Here is a 25,251-nt window from a genome sequence, read left to right on the forward strand (position 1 = left end):
GTTTAAACACAATTTGAAAGCTGACTGCCAAAGCAACTCTCGAAACCTAATTTCCACCCAATACTTGACCCTACACGTGTTTTACCTTTTATCTTTTTCTTTAACGATAAGTTGAGTTGCAGTAGTAGCAGTGGTAGTGGTATTTCAGTCCTCGAGGGCCGCTATCATTCATGTTTTAGATGTTTCCCTCCTCTAACAGATTTGAATAAATTGCTGATCACATCAGCAAGCTCTGCAGAAGACATAACGATCCTCATCATTTGAATCAGGTGTGGTGGAGGAGGGAAACATTTAACAAATACAGGATAGCGGCCCTCGAGGACTGGATTTTTTTTTTAATGGATATGTATGTATAAGATTGGTTAACTTGTGTTTATAATTGTAAGACAAATAAAATCTTGAAATGTTTATGACAGGTTTAACAGTTTTTATTTTTTTTTTTTTGAATACCTCTTCAAAGTTGAAGGTACGACTGCATCTTTGTTTGTCGGCCGGGCTTCTGCTGATATGATGATAACCGCTTCTTAAAGGTTTTTTTTAAACGTCTTTGTAAGTACCCTGGAAAGTAAGTGCGGCTTGTGCGTTTGCTGTCTCTCCAGGGCTGCGCAGTAGTTACTCCTGCAGCGTCTGCAGCGTGGTCCTCAACTCCATCGAACAGTACCATGCACACCTCCAGGGCTCCAAACATCAGAACAAGTGAGTACAACGGCTCAGCGTAGCGTGTGAGGACAAACGACCTACGAGGCATTTGATCTGAATGTGAGGAGGTGTGTGTGTGTGTCCATGCATGTGTGTGTCCATGCTCGTGTGTGTGTGTGTGTGTTTAGCGTGATGGCTTCTTGGCTGGTGAAGTGAGGCGAAGTCAAATCTCATTTGTGGCCTACAGAGAACCAAGCAATGTTTTGACAGCAGTGTGATAAACATGCAAAAATGGAAAACGGTTACGCAATTAATAGCTTGCAAACTTGCTGACATGACTTTTAGTGTTTTGTTATTGTATGGTGAAGCTATTTTTTTTTTATTTGAAAACGAACGCTTGGGCACTGGTGAGTCTGCAAAGTGTTCATAAAGACTTAATATTGTCGTCTCAATTTCCCTCCAGTACATTAGCCTGAAAGCGTCAAGTAATTAATAATAAAATGGGTTAGCGGTTGTTTCAGAACCAAAATGTATCCACAGGCCGAAATACTGTGATAGAAGAGTTCGACATCATGCATTTATCATGAGATCGCTATCAAAATGCTTGTAGGCAGCCTATGCCGGTGTGGATTTCATTTCTGCATGTAGGCTTCTCTGCACAGAAATACCTGCAATAAATGCTTTCAATGTTTCTCGATTTAAAATTGTTTAAATTAAAGTTTTGGATTACCGTATTTTCACGATCATAACGTGCTATTTATCATTGGGAACAGGGATGCTAAAACATACGTTAGCTTAAAACATACGTTAGCCTTCATGCTCACTAAAATGTACGTTAGCATACATGCTAGCATATGTTTTTAAAAAGCTAGCGGGAGCAAAACGGAATTCGGTTGTACTTTATTGAGGTATTTAAAACGCCAGGTTCCTTCTCGTCATGTCAGAAAAGTCTCGTTGCCATATTTTTTCGAAAGATCAAACAAAAGTGCAAACAGACACGTTAGCCTAAGCAGACACAATCCATTCGGGGGGCATCCTCTTTCACACGCACCTCAGTCACACCCCGCCTTTCTTCTATATCAGTCGCGTATGGGCAGAAAATCCTCCCAGTCAGTCAAGCGGACCGCTCAACAAAGTCACACAACATTTACAGATTTTGGAACTTGGTGCTCACGTAAGGCGCATCGCATATTAAAGCGCCGTGTCCGTTTTGGAGACTTTATAACATATGCTGTGTGATATGGTCACTTTCTCGCCTATCCTGCTGCCATTTAACAGTCGTTCATTTATTTTCCGTCAAAGCACACTTAAATGATTTGCTGACGAGTTCATGAGGGGATGATGACCTGCTATGCCGGCAAAACGTTTGCATGTCGTGAATTTTAATCTTGTAATTCATCAAACCAATCATAGGATTGCATAATCGTCTGCACGACTGTGCTCGTATTCACCCTGCTGTGTGTATTTTTAATAGCTTCACTGAACAAGGCAAGCCAAGAGATATCGGAAAAAAAACAAAAAACTATTAAGATCCATCTGTGGCTTTGTAGTAAAATACAGGGCAGGGTCGAAACATTCCCAACGTGCTACAATGGAAAAAAAGAAACTAATTGATGTACATTCTGAATATGTGCTTAAATGTAGCCGCCTGTGGTTTTTCGAGGCAAATTAATCGTATCCACATCTTAAGTTGTATTATTCATGGTCACACGGCGATAAGCGGAAGCTAACCACTTTGTTGCAGAACACTGTCACGCAAGTCGGAAAATCAACCACTAATGGAAGACTTTTAAATGGAACACACAAAGAGCACTCACGCTTTTGATCACAAGCACATGGCAGCTAAACAGTCAGGTGGTTAGCTGCTAGCACGAGGAGCTAACTTGCTATTGTATACTTGCAGTACATATAAAGTGACTTTTGGGCTACCCGGTACTTTGTTGAACAATTTTTGTTGGCAACTTTCGAAGCATTCGAACTTTGAGGTAGCATTGTACTTGGACTGCAATTACAGTAAACAGCAAAGTGGGCAAAACATCTGCCGCGGATACCCAAGGGTAAGCTAGCGGGATTCAAGAGTGCAATGTATGAAATGTCTGCATGTGTTGTAATTCAAGGCGGAGGCTCATAAATCTCACTTTCGTGACTTTTCCTGCAATAAAGCAGAGAATGATGCCGAGACACTGAAAGAGTTGTTTATGCGAGAGCTTCATAAACACAGCGGAGGCAGAACACGACGCGGACAAAGTCCGACAGATGGCCAGGGAGATGCGACGCGGCACAAAGATGGTGTCGGAGGCAAACGAGCGGAGGGAGTGCAAAAGAGAGCGAAGAACATGAGGAGGTGTGCGAATAAATTTTTTTTAAAGGTTCAGAGAGTTGAGGTAACTAATATGACGAGTCTCGGGCTTGCTGGGAGCTGTGGGATTCGAATGTTGCAAAGAAATCAGGAAAAGATGGTCCTTGGGTGGATTTAGAGCCATTTGGAGCCATATGGGGCTTAACTTTTTTTTTTTTTTTTTTTTAGAAACCCAAGATAAACGTGAAAAAAAAAAGTGACACGTCAGGTTTTCAAAACCAGATATACCATAAATTGCACCGTGTTCAATCTAATCTGACTAAATTCTATTTAAAAATTGCCTGCCCCCCCCCCCCCAGTTCACTGCAGTGCATTCTGGGTAAGCCCTTGAAAGAGATTCTGCAGACTTACTGTGTGCATGAAGTGTGAAAAAGTCCATGAGAGAGAGCCCCTGGAAGCACAATCCATTTAAAAAGTGCACAACCCTTGCAGACGGAACTGCAAAAGGCACACATGGCTTGGCTTAGTTTGGCCGGCGGTACTGCAAATAGATCCAAACCAACATTTATCCGCCGGGGATCAGAACAAGACCAACGGGTTCTACCTCATCAATTTCACTCGCTCTGGCCCTCTTCCGTGTCACTCAGGTGTGACTCAATTTGTGTGCTTGACTCCGTGTTAAAGCACTTTGCTTGAAATCGCGCTACGGCGCACACACTCCAGTCATGAACCGATACGTGTGCGGTTTGTCATCTTTGCGTTGCAGTCGGAATTGCGTCGTGATATGATAGCATGTAAAGCCCCTGTCGGGTTGTGCGGTGCAGCGCATTTAGTTGAGTGTCACTTTTTCTGTTGACGTGTGAATGGAAAGACACTCAAGCTCACGCTCGACAGGCTCCAACGGCGTATGAGTGGAGAAATATTCATTTGTGAGTCGCTTTCGATTTGGCCCGCATGACATGAACGCTAACAACTCAATGTACGTTGGTAAATATTTATTATTTGGTGCCAAACAGTCAGGTTATAGACATTCTACATTTTTTAACAACCTTCTTGAACAAATGTTCGCCTCCTACTCCAGGCTGTTAATATAAATAAAAATAAATCTTGCCTGCAGTGTTTTTAATATACTTTTTGTCCACATGCGGACACACAGGAAATGCATTTTCAGGCTTTCACATTCGCAAGCCACTGAAGACCTTTTATATATAAAATATATATTATATATATAAAATATATATATATATAATATATATATATATATATATATGGGAAAAAATATATGTAAAATTAACCATAATTTTAATCAATTAATTATTAATTTAATGACTGACTCTCTCTGATTGTTTCAAACTGTTGTTTTGACACATTGAGCTGAATAATGCCGCCCAGAAAGACTGTGCATTGCTCAACGTCCCATCGCTGACGTCTCTGCACTCCAAACTAGTAAAGATTGAATCGGCAGTGCCTCCGCAGCCCAGAATTGCTCTCTCTTTAGCCTCGCTTGCTTCTAGACGCAATCAATCAACAAACCATTTTACACAATTGATGGAATATTATGCCTATCCTTATTAGAACTCCTAAACACGTGGCGATTTTAGTCAATTTGATGTCTGAGGGGGGGGGGGGGGGGGGCAATTTTACAAAAAGAAAAGCTTTGGTGAAAATATACTTTTAAACTAATAAAAGTTGTTTTTCAATCTGATACCCATTTTCCCGAAAATCATGGCAGTCCCTCTAATCGACAAAGTTCCCCCAATTAAACGCTGGATAAATCATCCACTTAAAACCGACACCACCGCAAATAGATGGCTCTGTTCTCTGTGTTCTTGTACGTTGTTTTTCCTTCTAAAGACTTTAAATGAGTTCAGCCAATTCAAACTGTTTTGCTAACCAAAACTGCAGCACTCTGTTGATTATGCAAACGAATAAAAATGTGAATTTTAAATTAGATTATGACACACTCAAGTTGTATCTCACTAAATTGTTACAATTTAATGGTGTGGTTGGAAGTTGTACTTTTGGAGAGTTGTCGGCTTGAGCAGAGTAGCATTAAACAGTTGAATCATACGAAAGGAATAAGGGGAAAAAACTATGAAAAAAATACTTTCTCTGACCCAATTATTATCTAAAAAAAAAAAAAATGCAAATAGGGACAAAAAAAATGCAAATCAAGCATGAAACTGTTTTCTTCTACCTCTATTGCCGTGCGCGTGTCGGACACTTGGGACGTGTCACCGGTAAAGCCACAACAGATTTTGCTCTCCTCCGAAACAGCTGGACGTGTTTATGTGCCAGCATTCTTTATCCGTCCCACACATCTGTTTCGCTCACCGTCAGCTGCAGGTCATTTTGAAACACTCCATTCTGCCCGCGCGCTGTCGCAGCAGACTGCTCGCTGTAATTGGAGCTGTTTTGGAAGATAACAGCAGAGATATAACGACATCTATTTGGCAGGCCGTTTGCTCAGTACACAATGTGTTGCCATGATGCCAGGGCACTTATCGAAATGTACTAGAGAAGCACAGGTAGGCTGCTGCGTGGTCAACTTCCACTAGAAAATGAAAAATAAATAAATAAATAATGTGATGGGCCGCAATTGCAATATTATATGATTCACTTTCTGATGACATTCACTTTCCTCCAATTCAGGAGCGATTCACCCCAATTACAAAGTAATAGGAGATGACTGACTCCAGTTATGAAAACGATATATTTCAATCATGATATCCAGGTGTTATATATATGTATATATATATTTTTTTCCCACCAGTCACCAAGCTGTGTGTTGTTTATATTTATTTATTTATTTTAATTCAGTTGCATGTTCGCTTGTACGGCACCCCGCGGGTCTTGTAGGTGGAAATTATGATGTTCTCGACCCCGATTGGCTGTCGAAGACGAGGGACTGACTGGGTCCCATGTGAACCGCTCGGAAATACTGCCGGAAGCATCGGGTGATGATGCAATACCACGCAATTACGAGATGATCCATTCTATTTCTGATGTTATAAGGCGGCAGTCACCCAAGCATTTTCAAACGGGGAGCAATTTATTGGCGGCTGATTAATGCTAAAGGCGACCAGTTAGATGTACCAGTGCTGAATTTGCGGAAATTATTTTCCGGTTGATTAAAAAAATTAGCCACCTCTCTCGTGAGCTTGTTTTTGAACAGCACCACACTCAACTACGATTAAAAAAAGGATCAACAAACGATTCATTCCAATTGTTATCGATAGAATTTCCTTCTGCAACGTTGTGATTCACTCCCAGTTGCAATTTTTTACATTTGACATCATTCTGGAAAAAAAAAGTACAATATATTGCAAAGAATATTGAGTGCTCTTCTCTTTGCAGTCTGTTTATAATTTTAGAACACATTCACCAATGAAGTAGAAAAAAAGTTCCCTTTCTTCTGAACAAGCCGATGTCAAGTTGATACACGGAATAGAAAAGAAATTTCTTCCTCTGCAAAATGCACCGCTAAAATGTGTTGAAGTTCCATATTAACAAGGGCGTCCACTTTTCCTTCATTTTTGATGAATTCTACATGTAGACACAAAAGTTTCTGCGAGCTCTTGGCGGAAGTTACAATCTTCGAAAATCTCGTTTCTTTTCTGCTGTGGCATGAGTAAAAGATAACAAATAATCTTTGCTCCCTTGTGAGAGCCTGTGGCATAAACACCGACTGCCAGTATGTCGGTGATCTGTGTTCGCACCTTTTAAACGAGCCTGACTATCGGCTAGCTGAACTCGCAAGTGCAAAGGTGCAGTATTTTGGAATTCATTCAAATCTTTCCTCCTTGGGCGGTACAAAGGCCAATGAAAAACTTTTACCATGGATGAGTTTCAGGCTTATTTTTTGTTTTTCATCTTTTATTAGTCTTTCCCCATTGTGACGTTTTTTTTCGCCGTTTTTAAATTTAAATAAAGAAACTCTGTACGAAACCGATGCTGTACGGAATCACGAACGACGGGTGCCGAGGTGACCTTCACTTTCTGAGTATGCGCTGCTTTCATGTTCTCATCTTCATATAGCTCACAGCCCACATGCGTGGTTCAGGGACAGATTATGGGCTTAAAACCTTCACTTAAAATGGACCCGCACGCCTTTTGTATGCCATCACCTCGCTGCAGTGCACTTTCGATTGATTTCGTTAACGCTCCTCTGTCCTTTCACTGTAGATGGAATTGTGCTTTTCGCAATTATTTCACTCTACGTGTAGTCAGGATGTACTTTGGTTTTAAAGTCGCAGTTCTGTTGGCATTCCATCTGTAGAGCTGCGAAGAGGCCGTTTAATGCCGCTCAAGTTGCGTTTTCTTTTCTTACTGCACCGGCTTGAGTGCGAGGCCTTTATTTTTTCCCCTTTCTTTATTTAATATGCGGCGAATCAGGTGGAGAATCTTCGTTTAATGGGAGGGAATTTTTTCTGTAGTTGGTCACCAGGTTGGCACAAATCTCAGGAGGGATTCTGGCCAACTCCTTGTGAAAGAAACTCGTTAAATTGCTGCTGCTAAGAAACTTGACATTTTAGCTCCATCTAGAGCAGGGGTGGGCAAGATTTTTGATTGGCGGGCCACAATGGGTTCTAAAATTTGACAGAGGGGCCGTACCCGGAGCAGATTTTGGTAACCTCACCTCATCGTAGAAAAAAAATATAATTTTCAATGAAAATGAACAAAAGCATTACAACAATATATATGTCTATAGAAAATAAAATAACATATTACCATTATTCATTTAATTTATTTTTCAAGTTTGGCGGGCCGGATTAAAACGTTTTACGGGCCACATTTGGCCCCCGGGCCGTAGTTTGCCCACACCCGATCTAGAGGTTTTCTATCGTCGAGAATAACTAGATCACTCTACGACTTTTATGTGGTTCTTCTTGAGTCACTCCTTTATTGCCCTGGCAGCTTTTTTTTTCAGGTCATTGCCATGCTTAATGTTCACCCAGTGTTCTTAGAAAAGTTTTTTTACTGTCTTCCAAGACTTTCATAGCATCTCAATTTCCCCCCACTGAATTATATAGTCACTGCGTTTAAGTCTGGCATGTCTCAGCAGCCAAGCGACACGGGCCGTGACGATTTACACCACACTGACGGCTTTTACTTTTGCTCACAGAGGCAACCAAGTGAGACACGAGGAGAGTGTTTGCCTCTGTACGTATGGAATGAAATATCCGTCCGCCCGTATCAGAATCAGAAATCCCTTTATTGTCATCGGACCTTGTGAAAATAGCAGCACTCCATTGCGTCCTAATTGGAATGTTTGGACACATGCAACTTGTCTTTTCCTGCATGTCAGGAAGGCTCAAGTCCGACGGCAAGACTTTGCAACAGACATTTGACCCCCCCCTCCCAAAATAAAATAAATAAAAACGACTAAATCAGGCATCATGGCTGCTGCTCTATTTTGCATGAGTACAATGATGGTCAGAAAAAAAAAATTGCAATTTGCATTCAGCACAAGCTGATACAATGTCAAACTTAGTTTTTGCTTCAAATGGAAGTTCTAAGCAGCATTTAAGTTCGTTTATTTTAGAGGTTGAACTCAGAGTGAGGCTGCCACCAAACGTGCCCCGTCAATGAACCCACTTGCAAAGTCTCTTCCAACTCCTTCCTCATATTGAATTGATACAAAGTTGAAAATCAACTGCAGCAGCCTCATGCTTTTTTTTTTTTTTTTCCGACTTTCATGGAACAGCGTATGATTAAATATTCCCTTCCGACGACCGTCTGGAGCATCGTTTCTCATTTTCTGACTATTTATTCACTTTCCGCCGCCACCGTTTTATCTACTTCAGAAAGAGATGTATATCATACTATATGGTCACGTTATAATATGGTCAAACAGTGGCAAAGGAATCCAGCCACTTTTAAGTATTAACTCCAAAAAAAAAAAAAAAAAAACAGCAACCCACTTGAACAGAAGCATAACCAAAGCGAACTACAAAAATAACCTTCACAGTTCCATATTTCATCGTTTTAACCTCTGAAGTATTTAAGATCGCATTTTGCAAGAGCAGTATAAAGAGACTGGGGTAGAACAAGACAAATGCGTGCGCGCGGAAAAAACGCTTCACTATAGATCACGAGTGGTGCCTCATACTGCAGCAGTTGGAATTTTTTTTTTTTTTTTTTTTTTACCTAATGTGAGCAAAGTTTGATTGCATTTAAAATAAAGGTTTTGTTTCAAAGCAATGCAACAGTGACAAAAACATTTTTCCCTCTTCATAAATACAAACAACGTATGAAAAATGCTTCACTAAATAAGTCAGACTTTCAATAAATTAAAAAATAATAATTTAATTTAAATTTTTTTAAATTACATTTTTCTATAAAAAAGTTTTTTAAATTTTTTTATAAATACATAAATAACACAAATAAATAAATAAATAAATAAATCTATTTGTATTTATTTGTATTTATTTTATTTTTGAAAGTATACAGGGACAGTGCACATTAATCAAACAGTTTCCCGTAAATATGCCAGCAACCCACCCGAAACGATGTTGGCTTACGAGCCACCGGTTGAGCAGCCCCGCTGTTTATTAAATGTAGCTGCACTCCAAAGATCTGGATTAGCCACAATAATGGATCCTTTAAAATCTCACTATTCTGCAGGGAGTCCAAATGTGATTAAAAATGCTTGATTAAGTGGCTTTTCTCCGGCGCAATTCATCTCTTTGTTTTGAATTAAGCGCGAGGTGTTTTGTTTCAGCACACACGCCGACTTCCATTATGACAAACAATCAGCGGCTTTAGATAAAGGGCCACCTTTACGGTAATTGAGGTACCGCCAATGAAAATAAAACATAAGGATTTGTGCATCGCATCTAGGCTCTTTGTTTTCATTTCAGGTATAGCGGGTGAAATATTTTGAAAGGGGGATGGCTCACATAGACGATGAAAATACATTAGATTTTTTTTTCTTATTAGTTTCAACACTTTATCTTGCAGGCCTTAGTTTTATTCTGCAGTCATGCACTAGATTAAGAATGGCAGGCGACATGGATTGAAAGGTCAATTAGATTACTTGCCGTGGTCCTGAGCGTGCTACAAAAAGAGTTGCTTTTTCGAAACCTTGTGGACTTCATCCACGTTGCTCCTGGCGAAAACAGATTTCTTTCTTTGAGGGGCGGGGTCCCATGTGCCCACTTCACACCAAACAAGACTAACAAATGATTTTCTGTGTTTGTTCCTTTGCAGCCTGAAGCAGCAACAGCAGTGAGCCACTCAAGAAAATGGTGGAGTTAGCCCACTTCAGAAATCCTGCCATATGTCACAAACTGAACAGTGTGTGAGTGTGATTGTGTGTGTGTGACTGTCCGAGACGTCCGTCCGCACATCGGCAACGTGCACGCGTGAGCTTTTTTTTTTTGCCATTTCTCTTGAGATTTCTATCCTGCACCCAAGTGTTTGACATGAGTTGTACACCGACAGCCACCAGAGGCTATGTGGCTGCTGACTGCCATATACAATAATAGAAATAATAAGAAAACAACTCGTGTGAAACAGTCCAGGAGTCTAACGATGTCAATGCCCAGAATGTTACTTACAGTAAAGCAGAAAATAAGATATTTATATTTATATTCTGGCCAAATGCTCAGTTTAAGTGATTTACTTTTGATAACTGCCTGCATTTTTGCAAATTTTTATTAAATGCATGTATGTATATATATATATATATATATATATATATATATATATATATTTGTTTTTTTTAATATTGACATGGCTAAAATCGTATTCACTTTTACTCATAAAATTCCTTGTCTATAAATAATTCATACCCTTTCTATGAACAAGCATATCCAATGAGCAAAACACAGTTGATTGAGAGGCTTTCATAATTAATTTTTTTTTTTTTTTTTTTAATGTAAAAAAACCTATACTTATTTTTCACCCGATAGCAGGACATAAATGAATAGCATGACATGAATGCATGAGTAATGCAAATGAGGATGGGCTGCAGAACTGGATAAAGATAAGCGATGTAAAAAAATGGATAACTGATCGGAAATATGAAGGAATATCAGGATGTAAAAAAAATAAAAAATAATTGTCATCAGTACCAATCAACACAGTCAGTTGTTTTCCCAACTTTCCATCCACCACCACAAACTCAATCAACATATTGATTTGAACTCATCATTTGGCCAGTGTATGACTAATCTGCTTTTAACCGTATACTGTATTAAAATGATGGCCATAGAACACCATTTCCGATGAAGTATCAAGTGTGCCGAGCGTTTGGATGCTGATCCAGTTCTCACTTTGGGCTCCTTCTCTCACCAAGTGACAACCACTCAGGCCCACATCATAACAATCCACGGACAAGAAAACCCCTAACGACCTCAGTTTGCATGAAAATTTCCTATTGTGTGACAACGACCACAGCGGACGGAAAGCCACTCCAACCAAAACGATCGATCCGAGCCCATCTTTGAGGTGATTCTGAATAATCAAACGCTGCCTCGGATGGATGACAGCAGACGGTCAAAAAAAAAAAAAAAAGCAGCACAAAAATGACTTTTCAACTTTTGAACAGGAAGCTCACGTCGAAGCTAGTGAAAACATTCCTACAGAGCTGAATATTGATGTCAGAAACAGTCCGGAGGCAACACAAAAAAAAAAAAAAATTGCCCTGGTCTGTTGAAAAGGGCAACGTGTATTCAAACTTTTTTTTCTGTTGCTCGAGCCAGAGGAAAAACATCACTTGCAAACTATGTAGCAGTCAGTGTGTAATGATGCTGTATCGAAATGCATGGAGAAGGATGCATTCACTTTTTTATTTTTTTTTTATTTTATTACCTTTTGCGTAGACTGCTTGCACATTTTTGGCAATAGTGCTGCTCTCTAGTGTTAGCTTAATAACGCATTAACGGCTCACACCTCAGCAACAACGATGGCAACTTTTAGTCCAGATTCACCTCTGTTTGTTTAAAAGTGACACCTTTTGATACCTGAACTGTCAACATTGTGTAAGTCCTCTTATCACAGTGTGTGTAAAGTGAATTTTGGATTTGTTTTGTCGCACTTTAAGTGGAGGAAAGGCTCCGCTTTCCCGTGCTGTTGCCACCTGGTCTGACATTCGCCAATCGTTGGAAGTGGCACAGCATTTCACTAAGCTACTATTCTTTGTTTTTGGGGAAAGAGATCTGTTTAAAAAAATAAATAAATAAATAAATATTTGCGCATTCTGTGAGAGGAGAGTGAACTGGAAATGACCTTCTGTAATTAGTTTTGAAGCGGAAAAGAAGCAAAAAAAAAAAATGTTTTGCGTAAATAAGCAGCAGCTTCTAGTCTGTGTATTGAGATTTACGAGGGTTTTGTATTTATATTGTTTATCTGCACTAAGCCACCGGGTGATGAGGGACATGTGTTCTTATTGAGAATAAAAAATGAAATAAATAAATATGCTGACATTGATATGAATAAAGTGTCTTTTGAGTGTATAACGCAAAAATCACTGCACTGAACGCCATGCAGGGATTTTAAACTGATGGATTCAAATATAATTACAGTAAATTGACACACATTCTGGAACATGCTGAACCAGACATCATGATTGCGCTGTGGATTCTTGATTTTTTTAAAAAACAATTTTATTTATTTTTTTACAGTGCACTTTTCTCCACCACCACGCAAAGCTTGTACAATAAATAAGCCTCAAACAAACAGATGGCGAGAACATCACAGCATCCGACTCTGTTGTCTTCCTTTTAATCATGGGTATCCCAGCCCAGTTTACCATTTTCAAAACGTACTGAATAATTATTCCTTCCGTTTGATGATTTTTTTTTTTTTTTTTTTAGTGGGAGACATCATTAACAGTAAATCTACTCCAACACAACTGTTCCGCAGTTGTAAGTGTGTTACATAAACAATATTAGATAGACAGAGAAGCCTGAGAGTAAGCGTCTTGCAGGAAATTATATTATAATATCCTATTTGGCTCCATGTTCATGCTGCACTTATTAATGTGTACAAAGTATGTGTTGACGCAGACAGTTCTGGCCGGTAAAAAGTGGAATAAAGTGACACTGATTCCACAAGCATTTAACATCCATCTACCCATCCATTCATTATCTAAGCCGCTTCTCCTCACAAGGGTCGCAGGGCGCTGGAACCCATCCCAGCCGTCTACGGGCAGTAGACAGGCCGGGTACACCCTTTTATCCCAAAAAAAAATGCTACTTCATGTGTCAACACGCAGGTGCATAAAATAAAAGGACAACTTTCAGAATAAAAGCACCGCGTAGTCAACAATTTGCACCTCCCGGGCCAAACTTTGCCCCGGTCTGACATCATCTAGAACGGGAGTAAACGCGGCGCTGCATGCAAATAGAGCGTAAAGCTTGGATGCGATTTGTTTTGAATATAAAAAGGCGGCACGCATGCTGGAAGATTAGAAAAGTATATTGCGCCTGTTTCCAAATGAGGGAACGACTTCAAAGCTTGGCACTCGCTGTAACATTTCCATGGAAACAACCGTTGATGCAGAAGACTGAGAATGAGCGGCGGTGGCGCGTCACAACGACGTGCGCGCTTTCAAAAAAAAATCCATCCGACGAAGCTACTGGATAAGCGAATGACGTGTTTACTCGCGCTCTTATATTTCTTTTGAGCAAAACGCGAGTGATGAAAGTCAAGCGACGAGGAAATTCGGCGCATTCTTAATGGGCAACGGGCGATGCGCTGAATAAAACATACCAACCGGTATCATGTCGTTTACGCGGGGCCATCCTACCTATGTGTGTTATAAATAAGGGGTTGGTGAGAATACAAGGTCACCCCTCCAGTTAGGCCCACAGTGGAGCAAGGTATCAAGTTCATGAATATTGATGAGCTCAGGTGGGAAAGTCCCTCTGCAGTTGCCTGCATACAGCGAGGCTCGGTGGAGAATGTTTCATGCGTAGCCCAAATGTTGCAGCTTCGCTCCGTTGCTGGTCGAACGTAATCAATAAGTCATGATCATATTCTTCCCGGGATCAGATTCGATATTGATCGATATTCACTTGATCAGCGCTTGCAGAATCAACACACCCGAAAGTCGGTAACTGGCAACCGTTGGAAAATTGAAAGTATATTCTTTCTTTTTTTTTTTAAACACAATGGCCGAAGGAAGGAAAAGTGTGGATTTAATTGCAGATGCACTTGCGAGGCCATTTTCAAGACGGACCTTTCAAGAGACGCTCGGTCGTGCAACACTCACTTAGTAGTGCGGAAGTGTGTTTCTGTGTATTATTTGTCCAACCGTGGTGTCATAAATGATTTATTCAAGTAGGACAAAGTAGGACTTCACTGAAGGCCTACCCCACTGGAGGTTATTATGAACTCATTCACAACCAGTTAATTAAAAAAAAATTGACGTCTTTAGCCGTCAATGGTATTAAATGAGTTAAATTAAAAAATTTGATATTTTCTTAAACAGTGGACCGCAGCGGTAATTTACTCGGCTGCACTTATTAAGTGGTGGTGTTTTAGCATTTGATTGATCTTTCAATATTTGTCATTTCTTTAAATCAAATGTCTGTTGTGGACAAATGAGGCAGATTGTGGGAACAAATGCGTCATGCCGATGCCAAGAAAATCATGAATCAGAAACTTGGATCGCACAACACGACAGAGCGGACACGTCGGAGTCTACCAGAAAGCAAATTGTCACTGACAAGGCCACACACATTGAGCTAATGGAAGACTTCTTGCTCACTAATTATCCATGCATCCATCCATCCATTATCCACGCCGCTTCTCCTTATGAGGGTCGCGGGAGTACTGGGGCCTATCCCAGCTGCCTTCAGGCAGTAGGCGGGGTACACTCTGAACTGGTTGGCAGCCAATCGCAGGGCACACCGAGACGAACAATCATTCACGCTCACAATCACACCTAATTAATTTTTAAACCAGTACTCTACCAGCCAATTTTAATCTAAAGGCACCTGCCTTTGCAAATCTCGTTCACCAGCTCGCTTCAAAATCAAAGACAAATTGCAACCGCGAGTGGCTGTTGCTGCCGACAATGGTGAAGTAAGCCCAAGTGGGACAGCAACAAACAGATTTCCACTTCACTACCCGTCTCCACTCAGCAGGATGTTCATTGTCAGTGCCTGTCGGAGCGTCCCCGTCAAAAAGGCATCGTCCACGCACCCCAACGCTCCTCCTTTCAACCCCACAGCCCCGGCTGGCATTTGAGACGATGGATGGAGCTTGGCGGCCTGAAACCACCGACGAAAACCAAATAGCTCTCATGCTAATACTCGCAGACAGAGATAAGATGTTCCATGGCAGCAATTGTGATGAGGCTGTGCTTGCTGGTGCGAGGAGGACTGAGTCGTCTTGCAACAAAACAAAAGAGCTCCTTTTTGTTCCGCCCGGGATTAAATCGGTTGTTATTATTGTTATTTGATATTGCAGCTACTTGGTTGATTTCAAACGTAGCAAGCTCGCAATTAATTAATTATTTTTTTTTATTTTCTTTTTTTTTTTTTTTACAGGGGGGTTTGCAATACTTGTTTAACTCATTTAATGCCATTGACGGCTAAAGACGTCAAAGATCTTTTTTTTTTTTTTTTGAATGAGTTAACAAGGTCATTGGTTTTCAACTACGATAAAAAAAAATTATATAGTGCATTTCAAAATAGCTGGAGGTGTGCTTTCCATATTCTATTTAACTTGCAAAACAAAGAACGCAACTCAAAGGAAAATGTGTCAAATTTCTGTTCTGGCTGAACTGAGTGGCAAAACTAAAAAATACATAAATAAATTTAGGCTGGTTATAAATTGCAAAACAATCCAGTATATTTGTTGTTAGATTGTATTAACAAGAGTAAAAATGGACTGCATACAAGGTCAAATAAAAGATGGACAATATGCGAGAATTTAACTATTGCGGTTAAGTAGAAGCCACTGTGTCTGCCTCCGTGACCAAGGTCGCCGTCATTATGTAACCACAAGATAATGAAATTAAATGATGAATAACTAAGCCTGACAGAATATCCACTATTTTTAAACTTAATTTCAGATAATGCCAACAAGACTCTCCCTCTCCACTCACGCAGACTTTGTTTTGCTTCTGCAATAATCCAAATGTGTCTCTTGCTGTATTTCAAATGAGGACGCTTTGCCAAGTGCAAAAGCTTTCCTCCGGTAAAAAGCTTTTTGCTGTTGCTGCTGCACATCTCGGGATCGGCGCGTTAATTAAAATGCTGAACCGACACCCGCACGGAGGCAGGCGGGCTGTGTGTATGTGCGTGCACGCGTGCGCGCACCGCTGTGTGTACACGTGTTTAGGGCAAAGGTGGGTTATCTTGCATATTGATGTCTATGAAAGTTTTGAATTTGAATTGAATTTTTCAGCATTTCTTTTTTTCGATTTTTATGGGCGTGGCATGAGTGGGCCACTCACCCACTGGGGAACAATTTGAAAATAAAAATGGTCAATTTATATTTTTATGCAGATTAAAACTAAAATTGTCGCGCTCATTCCAAAATTGCAGTCCTTTTTTTTTTTTCTAGCACACCGGTGTCAAACTCTGGTCCTCGAGGGCCACTATCCTACATGTTCCCCTCCTCCAACACACCAAATTCAAATAATCAGGATCATTATCAGAGCTTGCTGAAGAGTTGATCATTTGATTCCGGTGAGTTGGAGGGAAGAAACATCTAAACACTGCAGGACAGTGACCCTCGAGGCCCGTAGTCTAGCACATCGTTTCTTTTTTCACCTCATCTTATCAGAGAAGCAAAATTCCACTGAAGAGCTGTGGTAAGAGTTGTCATGTTCGACAGCTAAACGAGGCCTCTAATTTTCAAGCCTCATTTTAAACGTGATAATTGTTTTAATCACTCAAATTCGAGTGTTTGCAGTTGAGAAAGACAAAAGGTACTGCATGTGCATGTTGCACAGTTCTAAAGTATAAAGTGTGTGAGGCGAGTGAGGCAGCATTTGGCCTAATCCTGTATGTATCTGGGCCTCCACTCAGGAGGGGGACAGCCAGAGTAATAAGTGTGTCTGACAGTTGACGACTACATCTGATGTCCCACCACCCCCAAGTGACTTCTGTCATCTCAACAACCGCAGCCGGCAAACTAAATCTGTAACACACGCACACGCGCGCACGCCGATAACACACAGAACCAGCATCTGCATCTTAAATTAGTTTGTCAAAGCCAACAGGCAGAGAGTTAGGTGTCGCTCTGTCCCAACCCCACGTTTTAATTTGTTAAAGGTCCACCCACCATTGTCAAATCAATGCTTTTGCAATTAAGGGAAACCACAATGAAAATTGTTTTTAGAGTGATGATGCAAAAATGGGCAACAGTTAGAAATCTTAAAGCCTTAATGCTTGTCCTCATTAGGGGAGTGGGTGAGCTGAAAGCTATCCCAGATCATTTTTGGCTTATGGACATGGTTAACACTTGACTGGGCGCCAGGCAATCACAGAGCAAACCATGTCACGCTCACTTTCACACCTAAGGTCCTTTTTTTTTTTCTTTTCTTTTTTTTATTAAATGGGAATGGAGACTCTCTCTTTCTGAATGTTCTAAACTCCTGTTTCCAATTTCATATAGAACAGAATAATGTTGACGAGAGGAGTTGTCTCTTACTTTGGATACAGCTCAAGTTACGCTTTCTTCTTTAGAGAGCAGACTGATTTAAACAGTGCCTCTGGTGGTTGAAGTCAGTAGTGCAATTAAATTCCATTAACTGTAAAGAAACAAGTAACTAATTTAAAATTGAGAGCACAGTTAAATTATTGAATTACACCCAATAAAAATATTTTTGAAAATATATTTTTATACAAAGAAGTCCTTTGGTACATTGTCGATTTCTTTCAGAAAAATAATCATGACTGACTGAATGTAGGGACTTGGTGGCCATTGGGAATTTTGGGCGTTTCCAGAATAGCTGGTCCATTTCCAATTAGACGAACAGATTTCGGCGAATGTCGGCCGCAGGATACGCATGTACAAGAATAATAATTGCTCCCCTCTTCCTGTCGGCAAATATTCCCGGAGAGAATTTTGGTGCCAGTATGTCCCTGATGCCCGCCTGATGTCGCAAGTGTCCTGGAGCCTATCGCAGCTGACTGGTCACCAGTCATTCAAGTGAGTAAAGAACCAGATCCCACGAATAATTGTTACAAACAGACTTTGCACATGCATTAAATCTGGACGGTACTTAAACGTTGCATTAGAGCTCACATGCCATTAAATTGTATACCAAAAAACAGATTCCCGAAGCAGAAACAACGACAAGGAAAAGCCACAAATTCAATTAAAAGTTTCAGCTAAGCAGAAAATTACCTTTGCAGGGACATAAAAAGGCAGTCGTTTGTTTTAATGGATCAGCATTATGTAGGAGCAGGAGGAAAAAAGGGGAAGGTGGTCAAGCAGTGAAAGGTTTGGCCATGTCGGATTGGATGATTGCGGAAAACATTTGATCAAAAACAAAATCCTCCAAGGTTTTTTTTTTTTTTTTAATGCGGCAAAGAGATCAATTCCGTCTCAAAACCTTGAAGCCTTCACACTAAATACGAGTTTATTGAACCCTGGTTTGTAGTTTACGAGCCACGCGGCACTGCAGTGTTGCGTCTTATTTTGATTGCGACAACAATAAAAAAAAAAAAAATTTTAAAAAATCAGCTCACAATGCTCATGTCAAATTACAGGAATTAAATCTTTCCAGCGTGAAGCCGTTCACCGTTTTAACGGGTGAAAGGTTGCATGAAAGGAGTCATTTAAAGACTGAAATAAATTAACCATTCCCTTCCCCTAATGATACACATCCTCTCGCCACTCGGAAGCCGTCGACACCGCAATTGGAGTCGGCTTTTAATGAGGCACTGTTGTATTAGCGGACCCGATGAGATGGATGACGCATTAGAAGACTGGAAAGCACTTAGCCTTCACTTGAAGAGGAATATGTTGCAAGTCAGAGCTGACAAGTTACGGTTAAATTACCCAGCGGTGGCGTCACAAAAGGTAAGGAGAGCTACGTTGGGTTTTCTTGAATGCGCTAATTAGCTAACTGCATTAGCCTTTGATAAGCGCCACTTACCAGATTACCGTATTTTCCGGAATATAAACCACTATTTTTTTTTCGTAGATTTTGAACCGTGCGGCTAATACAACAGTGCGGCTTTTCTGTGGATTTTTCTTTCACCAGTAGAGGGCGCTCTATAGTTTAGAAAATACGCTAAATAAATCTCGATTTTTTTTTTCTCTTGGGTCTGTTCTATATTTATTATATATCTATCTAAATCACATGGAGGCAGGTCAGTAAATGAGGAGGTTAATCCAGCGCAGCAATGTTCTTCTCCGCCAGGAACTGTAGGATGCTCAAGGTGTTGTGAAGCAGTCACAAGATGGTCTGCCACAATTTTCGCTTCTTAATTTCAAAGCAGTTAATGCAGTTTTACCTTTGATCGGATTATTTCCATTTTCATTATTGTGACCAGTGTCTTGGAACAGATTGTGTTCGACTTCAGAGATTCCGGGGTAAATTATTTGAGGCCACAAAGGCGGAGTATCCAACGTTGACGGGTGAAGGACACCATACGGCTCAGGTTCCTAAAACCTGCGGGTGGTTTGACGTCTGCGTAGTTGACAGTTTTCTCAAGCGCGTCACTCCGAGTGTGTCAACACAGCCGAGCAACGGTAAACAAAATGGCATGGCGTGCATTAGTCACCCTCACGCAATCCACGACAGGTGGCATCGTTGGCATCCGTTCGTAGCCAACATCGCTGCCGTCTCGCGAAGCCCACTCAGTCAGCGCGACTGAATCAAGCGTGATTTTTAATGACGGATTGATTATCTATTTACACCGATTTGAAACACGCCCATCGTGGCAGCCAAGTCTGTGCGATGACTTTCTGTTTTCGGCACACAAGCGGCTAATTGCCAGCATCTTTTGCCAATCAGGGTCTTTCATTTCATGATAACTGTTTGCCAACAGATGCATTCGTCTGAAACGAGGCGCTCATTACTCCTGAGTGCGCAAACGCAGCTCTGTCTGGCAATCTGTGTTAAACACCTGTCGCCACTCGCTTCTTTTCCGACCCTCAGTTGACCCGCTTAATTGTGCCAAGTTGTGACAGGTGAATGGCTAGTTTGCGTAGCATTATAGTAGACGTCCGGAAAGTGGAACTTTAGGAACTTTCAATTCAGTGCATGATAGATTCACAATATTGGGCCACATATCGAAATGGATGAATCAATAAGACATTGATCCAGATCATTCTTAAAATGGATCTTTGACGTCTTTAGCCGTCACTGGCAGTAAATGAGTTAAAATCGTGTATGTGTTGCAAATGCATTTGCTCGGAGGATGTTGGGCAGGTGATTCCTCCTCTGAAGACGAACAAATTTCTCCCTCAAATAAATGGCTGAGTCCATTCATGCAAATTCAAACAACTACTGAGCCCATTTTTAACCTCATTGCTAACCAAAAAAGCAGCACTGAAGAAAGGTTTGTCCAAATCATTTGCATGTGGGGTCATATCACCTGTAGCGGGGTTAGTGATCATTTTTAGGATACGTGGAGATGGCGTCCAATAATTGCAGACAAGTGAGCACTCCACGGCTTGTGTGGGCTGTGCATTTTTTTTCCCAGGAGCAAATTTATTGTTCCGCGCAGTCTGGGTCTGTTCTTGCTGTTTCCCTACTTTTCTCCATAAGTTCGTTTCATTTTGTTTTAAATCGCAGTTTTATTCGACCACAAGTGTCGAGGTCACAAAGCAAATATTATGCATTGATGTCAAGTTTCTTGCTAAAAGACCGAAATTATGAATTTGTCTTCGATTTTAAAAATGATGACATATTGCAAGCATTTTTTTCCAACTCCCATTTGTTAAACATTCAACAAATGTTTTTTTTTTAATTAGCCTCTAATTTCCAAATGAGCTATTCATCAGTTTGTTGCGTATAAGTAATGAGGGAATCATACAATTTATTTGGGTTGACGGTCATCACGGCCCGCCGAATGATCCGATAACTTCAAGGTGGCCCTCGACAAAAAGAAGTTTGACACCTACTCGACATATATTGAGATGAATCGTTTAGTTGAGTAAATAAACGCTCAAGGTTCCAATTATGTGGCGTGTCGTCTTTCTCAGCAGGTTGTCTTTCTGATGCCAAGAACAACAAAATTAACGCACAGCTCACCGGGAACCAGCATAACTTTGAAAGTAATTTTTACCTTAATTCAATCAGCCACTGTTTTGAATTTTCACGCCGATGTAGCGTGCGTCTGTTTGCGCTTGGAAGCGTTTCTCTCACAGAGCCGCATTACCAGCCGTTTGGCAGAAATTAGCCGTAATCATATTAGCCGCTCTCCTCCTCGTCTGCCGCCGGGCATACATGTGCCACTTGTCTGGAGCGGGGAATCATCAGTCAAGGTCGTGCGAGCGTCGACAAAGAAAGATGGATGACGAGACGGCGGAACTGCCTCTCAAGGTATTTTGCAACTCAAATGCGACGACCTCGTTTCGGCTTGTCGCCATGGCCGCCCGGTCATGACAGGAAGCAGGTGTCAGAGGTTAGCGGCGTGACAGAGGGATTAGCTCCACCAGGCTGCCATGCCCTGATAAAACAAGCCCCACCACCACTCCCCTGAAGGATCATGTGATCACGAGGAGGCGCTTTCCCATAATGCATTGTGACAGTCCAAGTGTGTGTGTGTGTGTCGACTAAGTCCATCCAAATTCAGCCTCCCCGGAGAGAGGGACCTTGCTGTGTCGCCACCTGTCTGAACCCCCCCCAGTCTGAATGTCAGTGCTGTCAGTCAACGGCACTACCCCGCTCAGACCAGCATTACTTCAGGGACCCTTCTAGTGACAAACATTACGCATCAAAAGTCAGCTGGTGCGATCGATTCTGTCATTAGAGCGCCAGTAAAGTATGTCACAGCTAGGAGTGGAGAAAGGTATACTTTTTTTTTTTTTTTTTTTTAAACCCCAAGAATATATAGTTGTTGTTGTTTGTTAATAAGCCATAAATGTATTTTTTTTACAATTCCTTTAAGGCAATTTTAGGCAATTAGAAGCCTGAAGAAGCCATTTCTGGGAAATGCAGAAAGATTAGGAGCTAAAGAATCCTAAGTGGGACAATTATACCTTCTGAAAAAATGTTTGAAAAAAAAAACCATCTAGAACATTACTGTAAAACGTCGTTTTGTTCCACTGCAAAAAAAAAAGAAAATTCCAAACAAAAAAATAGATTTTGAGGATGCGACCGGCATTACAGCACTAACTTTGTCAAAGTTTCCACCCGAACTTGTTTTATTTCTCAACAGACTGAAAAAGTTGCAAGTCACAGCACTGCATGCATCAACATCATTTATCGCATCTGTCAGTTTTACCCACGCAAATTTCATTTTGTCTTCCGGTTAAGACTCCATTATTGCTGCCAAAAAAAACAATCCAGGGAGATTTGGAACTTGTGTGTTGCTGAATCAACAATGTGACCGTGGAGCCAGCTGTTTGCTGTCCAGGCATGCACCAGAGTGCAGCTTGAGGGATTACGACTGAGTCACACACCCCCCCACACACACACACCCCCACACACACACACACACATTTCCTAGGACCACAGATTTATAGGTGCCGTGCAAAAACTGCTACCTTACAGAACGTATTTGTCAACACTGTGCCAGCAATAAAATCACTAAATTTTTACATTTTGCCTGAATAAAATCTCTTTAGATCAGGTGTAGGCAAACTACGGCTCGGGGGCCACATACGGCCCATTAAATGTTTTAATCCGGCCCGCCAAATTTCAAATTTTCGAACCCATTGTGGCCCGCCAATCAAAAAGTTTGCCCACCCCTGATTTCGATGAATGCTGGCGGCACGCATGGACGACTGGTTAGCACGATGGCCTCGCCGTAAACGGGCCTTCCTGCGTGCCGTTTGGATCGCTTAATGCTCACAAACACAAAAAAAAAACACTAACGGGCCAATGAATAGAAACATGTTGCAGTTCTACAACCCTTTAAGCAACACAGATTCCAACACAAATTGTCAAGAAAAGAATGTAGACAGACAATGTATCAATCGTCACAGGCATATCTTCTTTATCCTCTCAAACGATCAAATTGGTTGAAAACCCAACTTCCTTGTCAAGTGCAGTAAATGAATACGTATGCACTCTGGGGCAACCACGCACCACAAACTTCATCTTGAAGGCGGTCGATCAAACATTTAATTTTGCTCTGGTTGCTGACAGAGGTCCCTCACACCGACCCATGGAGACAAGCAGCACTTTATCGACTGGCGCCCAGAGTGGCCCAGCAGCTATTACAGCAGCCATGAGTGACTAGCCCAGTCAATAGACTTTCTATTAGCACACCACTCCCTCAGCCCCATGTCAGCACACACACAAACACACACACACACACACACGCACACATTTACAGCAATGGAGGCTCACGGGCTTTAGGAAGGTCAGCAGTAGGAGCAAAGCCCTCAGGATTATGTGCCATGTTCGTAAAATAGAGGACCACCATTGGTTCAATAATCGGAACAAATAAGTGATAAACTCAACTAAATACGCAAGATGATGATTCCTCATCAATTGTTCTTACACCAAGACAAATAAAAAGCAGGGACCATTTTGCCCAATTCCAAAGTGACATTTATGGCACTCGGTGACTTTGCGCTCACTTTCCCGAGGCAACTTCAGGCCAAACCGGCTGAGCTGTGAGGTGCTCACGTTGCTTCCCTCCAACAGAGGGAATAATTGCCCAGGCAAGGAGCCACGTTCATGCCAGAATATCACCCACACACACACACAACCTTTATCATTAATGGTGGAACACGGCTTAAACAGGCAAAGATTCATCTGACGGCACTGCAGAGAAAAAGGAGTCAAAGAAAGCAACGAGGAGACCAATAAAAATCTAAATTTGACTGAACAATCATAAGAGTACATACACCAGCATCGTAAGATTTTTCTTATTGTAGTTTTAGAATGAGAATACGGACGCGCGGGAATGACGGTAATTCAGTATCCCGCCGTGTCTAAAAATAGCAACGTGGCATTTTCAAAATTGTCATAAAAAATAAACAGCAGCGCATAAGGACCTATTATGATATTAAATATATACATTTTGTGATAGCGCATATACATGCGTAATTGAGCTTAATATTAATATAACTATTTCAAAATAATAGTAGGCTATCATGTTTCTTGTAACTGCACAGGAAATGACGTTCTTTGAGGTTATGTGCCTGCCCATCGCAAGTCTCGCATCTCAAGCGCATTTATAAGAAGCATTTCTCGAATAAAAAAATAATGGCTGCATTAATGGCAAAAATAATCTAGCCACTGGTTATTCATTAAAATTCGTCTTTTCAGCCGTGGTTTTCTGCTTCGAGAATGTACTTTGAAAACAATTTGTACGAAAAAAAAAAAAAAGCCTCTGTAAAACAAAACCTCAAAATCAAACATCAAACAAGCCAGAAAACAATTCATCATTAGCGAGCAAAGGGAAAACAAAAACCGGGCAAAAGCACAAACAACACGTAGGGCATATCAAGCTTGCGGCGATGAAATCAACAAAACATTATTTTATTTTATTAAATTTACTGTACTTGAAAAAGCGCAACATTAAAACCCACAACATTCTCTCGCCCGCGATGGCATTTCAATGAATATGTATTTACTTCGCATGTTTCCCGCACACATAATGGGATGGGGCAGCAGCGTGGCTCAGCACAAGGACGAAGCAAACGGGAGTGAAATTGGGAAAGACAGAGCAGAAAAACGTTTGCTTTCACTTGGATTCATTGTGACAAGAGCTGCACACGATTTCGAAAAACCACCTCAATAAAATCTACCCTTAGCCTAAGCGATGTTATGCGTTTTTTTACCCTTCATAAAGCCAATTTAACAATGATTTTATTTTCCCACTCATCCATTTTCGGCAGCGCTGGTCTTCATTGGGGTGAGCCGGAGCCAGTCACATGACTTTGGGCGAGAGGCGGCGTTGCACTGGTCGACAGTCGTGGCAAGTCCACACGAAATGTGATTTGAACCCAGAACCAAACCCCCTTCCCCCTCGCTTAGTTTGTAGATTAAAAATGGGTTGTCGATTCAAGGGCCTTTGAATTTATAATTTCCACTGCAAGTGTTTTTGGCTGGCACGTTTTCTTCCTGAAGTGCCAATAGAGTTTTTAATAGAAATGAAAAATTACCATAATGTCATTTTAAGTGAAGCTCAGCTGCCGGAGGAGCATAATGTAATGTTGCTACCTACTTGCAACTTTACATGCATGGGAAATGACATTTAGTTTTGTTTGTT

General features: G+C 41.1%; 2 protein-coding genes across 6 annotated transcripts in view; one reads left to right on the top strand and one right to left on the bottom strand.

Moving 5' to 3' along the window:
- The window catches only part of LOC148329932 (zinc finger matrin-type protein 4), a 54,402-nt gene extending 42,029 nt beyond the window's left edge, over positions 1 to 12,373 (top strand). Inside the window, exons 6-7 of the mRNA XM_088305516.1 lie at positions 600 to 696; positions 10,151 to 12,373. Of these exons, the coding sequence (XP_088161642.1) occupies positions 600 to 696; positions 10,151 to 10,172 (119 nt within the window). The 3' untranslated portion in view covers positions 10,173 to 12,373. The remainder of the gene's footprint in view (positions 1 to 599; positions 697 to 10,150) is intronic.
- The window catches only part of LOC148329930 (golgin subfamily A member 7B-like), a 178,079-nt gene that overhangs the window by 125,451 nt on the left and 27,377 nt on the right, over positions 1 to 25,251 (bottom strand). The window lies entirely within an intron of this gene.

The sequence above is a fragment of the Idiotropiscis lumnitzeri genome, chromosome 9, assembly GCF_059441095.1.
Source record: "Idiotropiscis lumnitzeri isolate Australia: NSW breed Sydney's pygmy pipehorse chromosome 9, RoL_Ilum_1.0, whole genome shotgun sequence".
In the NCBI taxonomy this organism is placed as follows: domain Eukaryota; kingdom Metazoa; phylum Chordata; class Actinopteri; order Syngnathiformes; family Syngnathidae; genus Idiotropiscis; species Idiotropiscis lumnitzeri.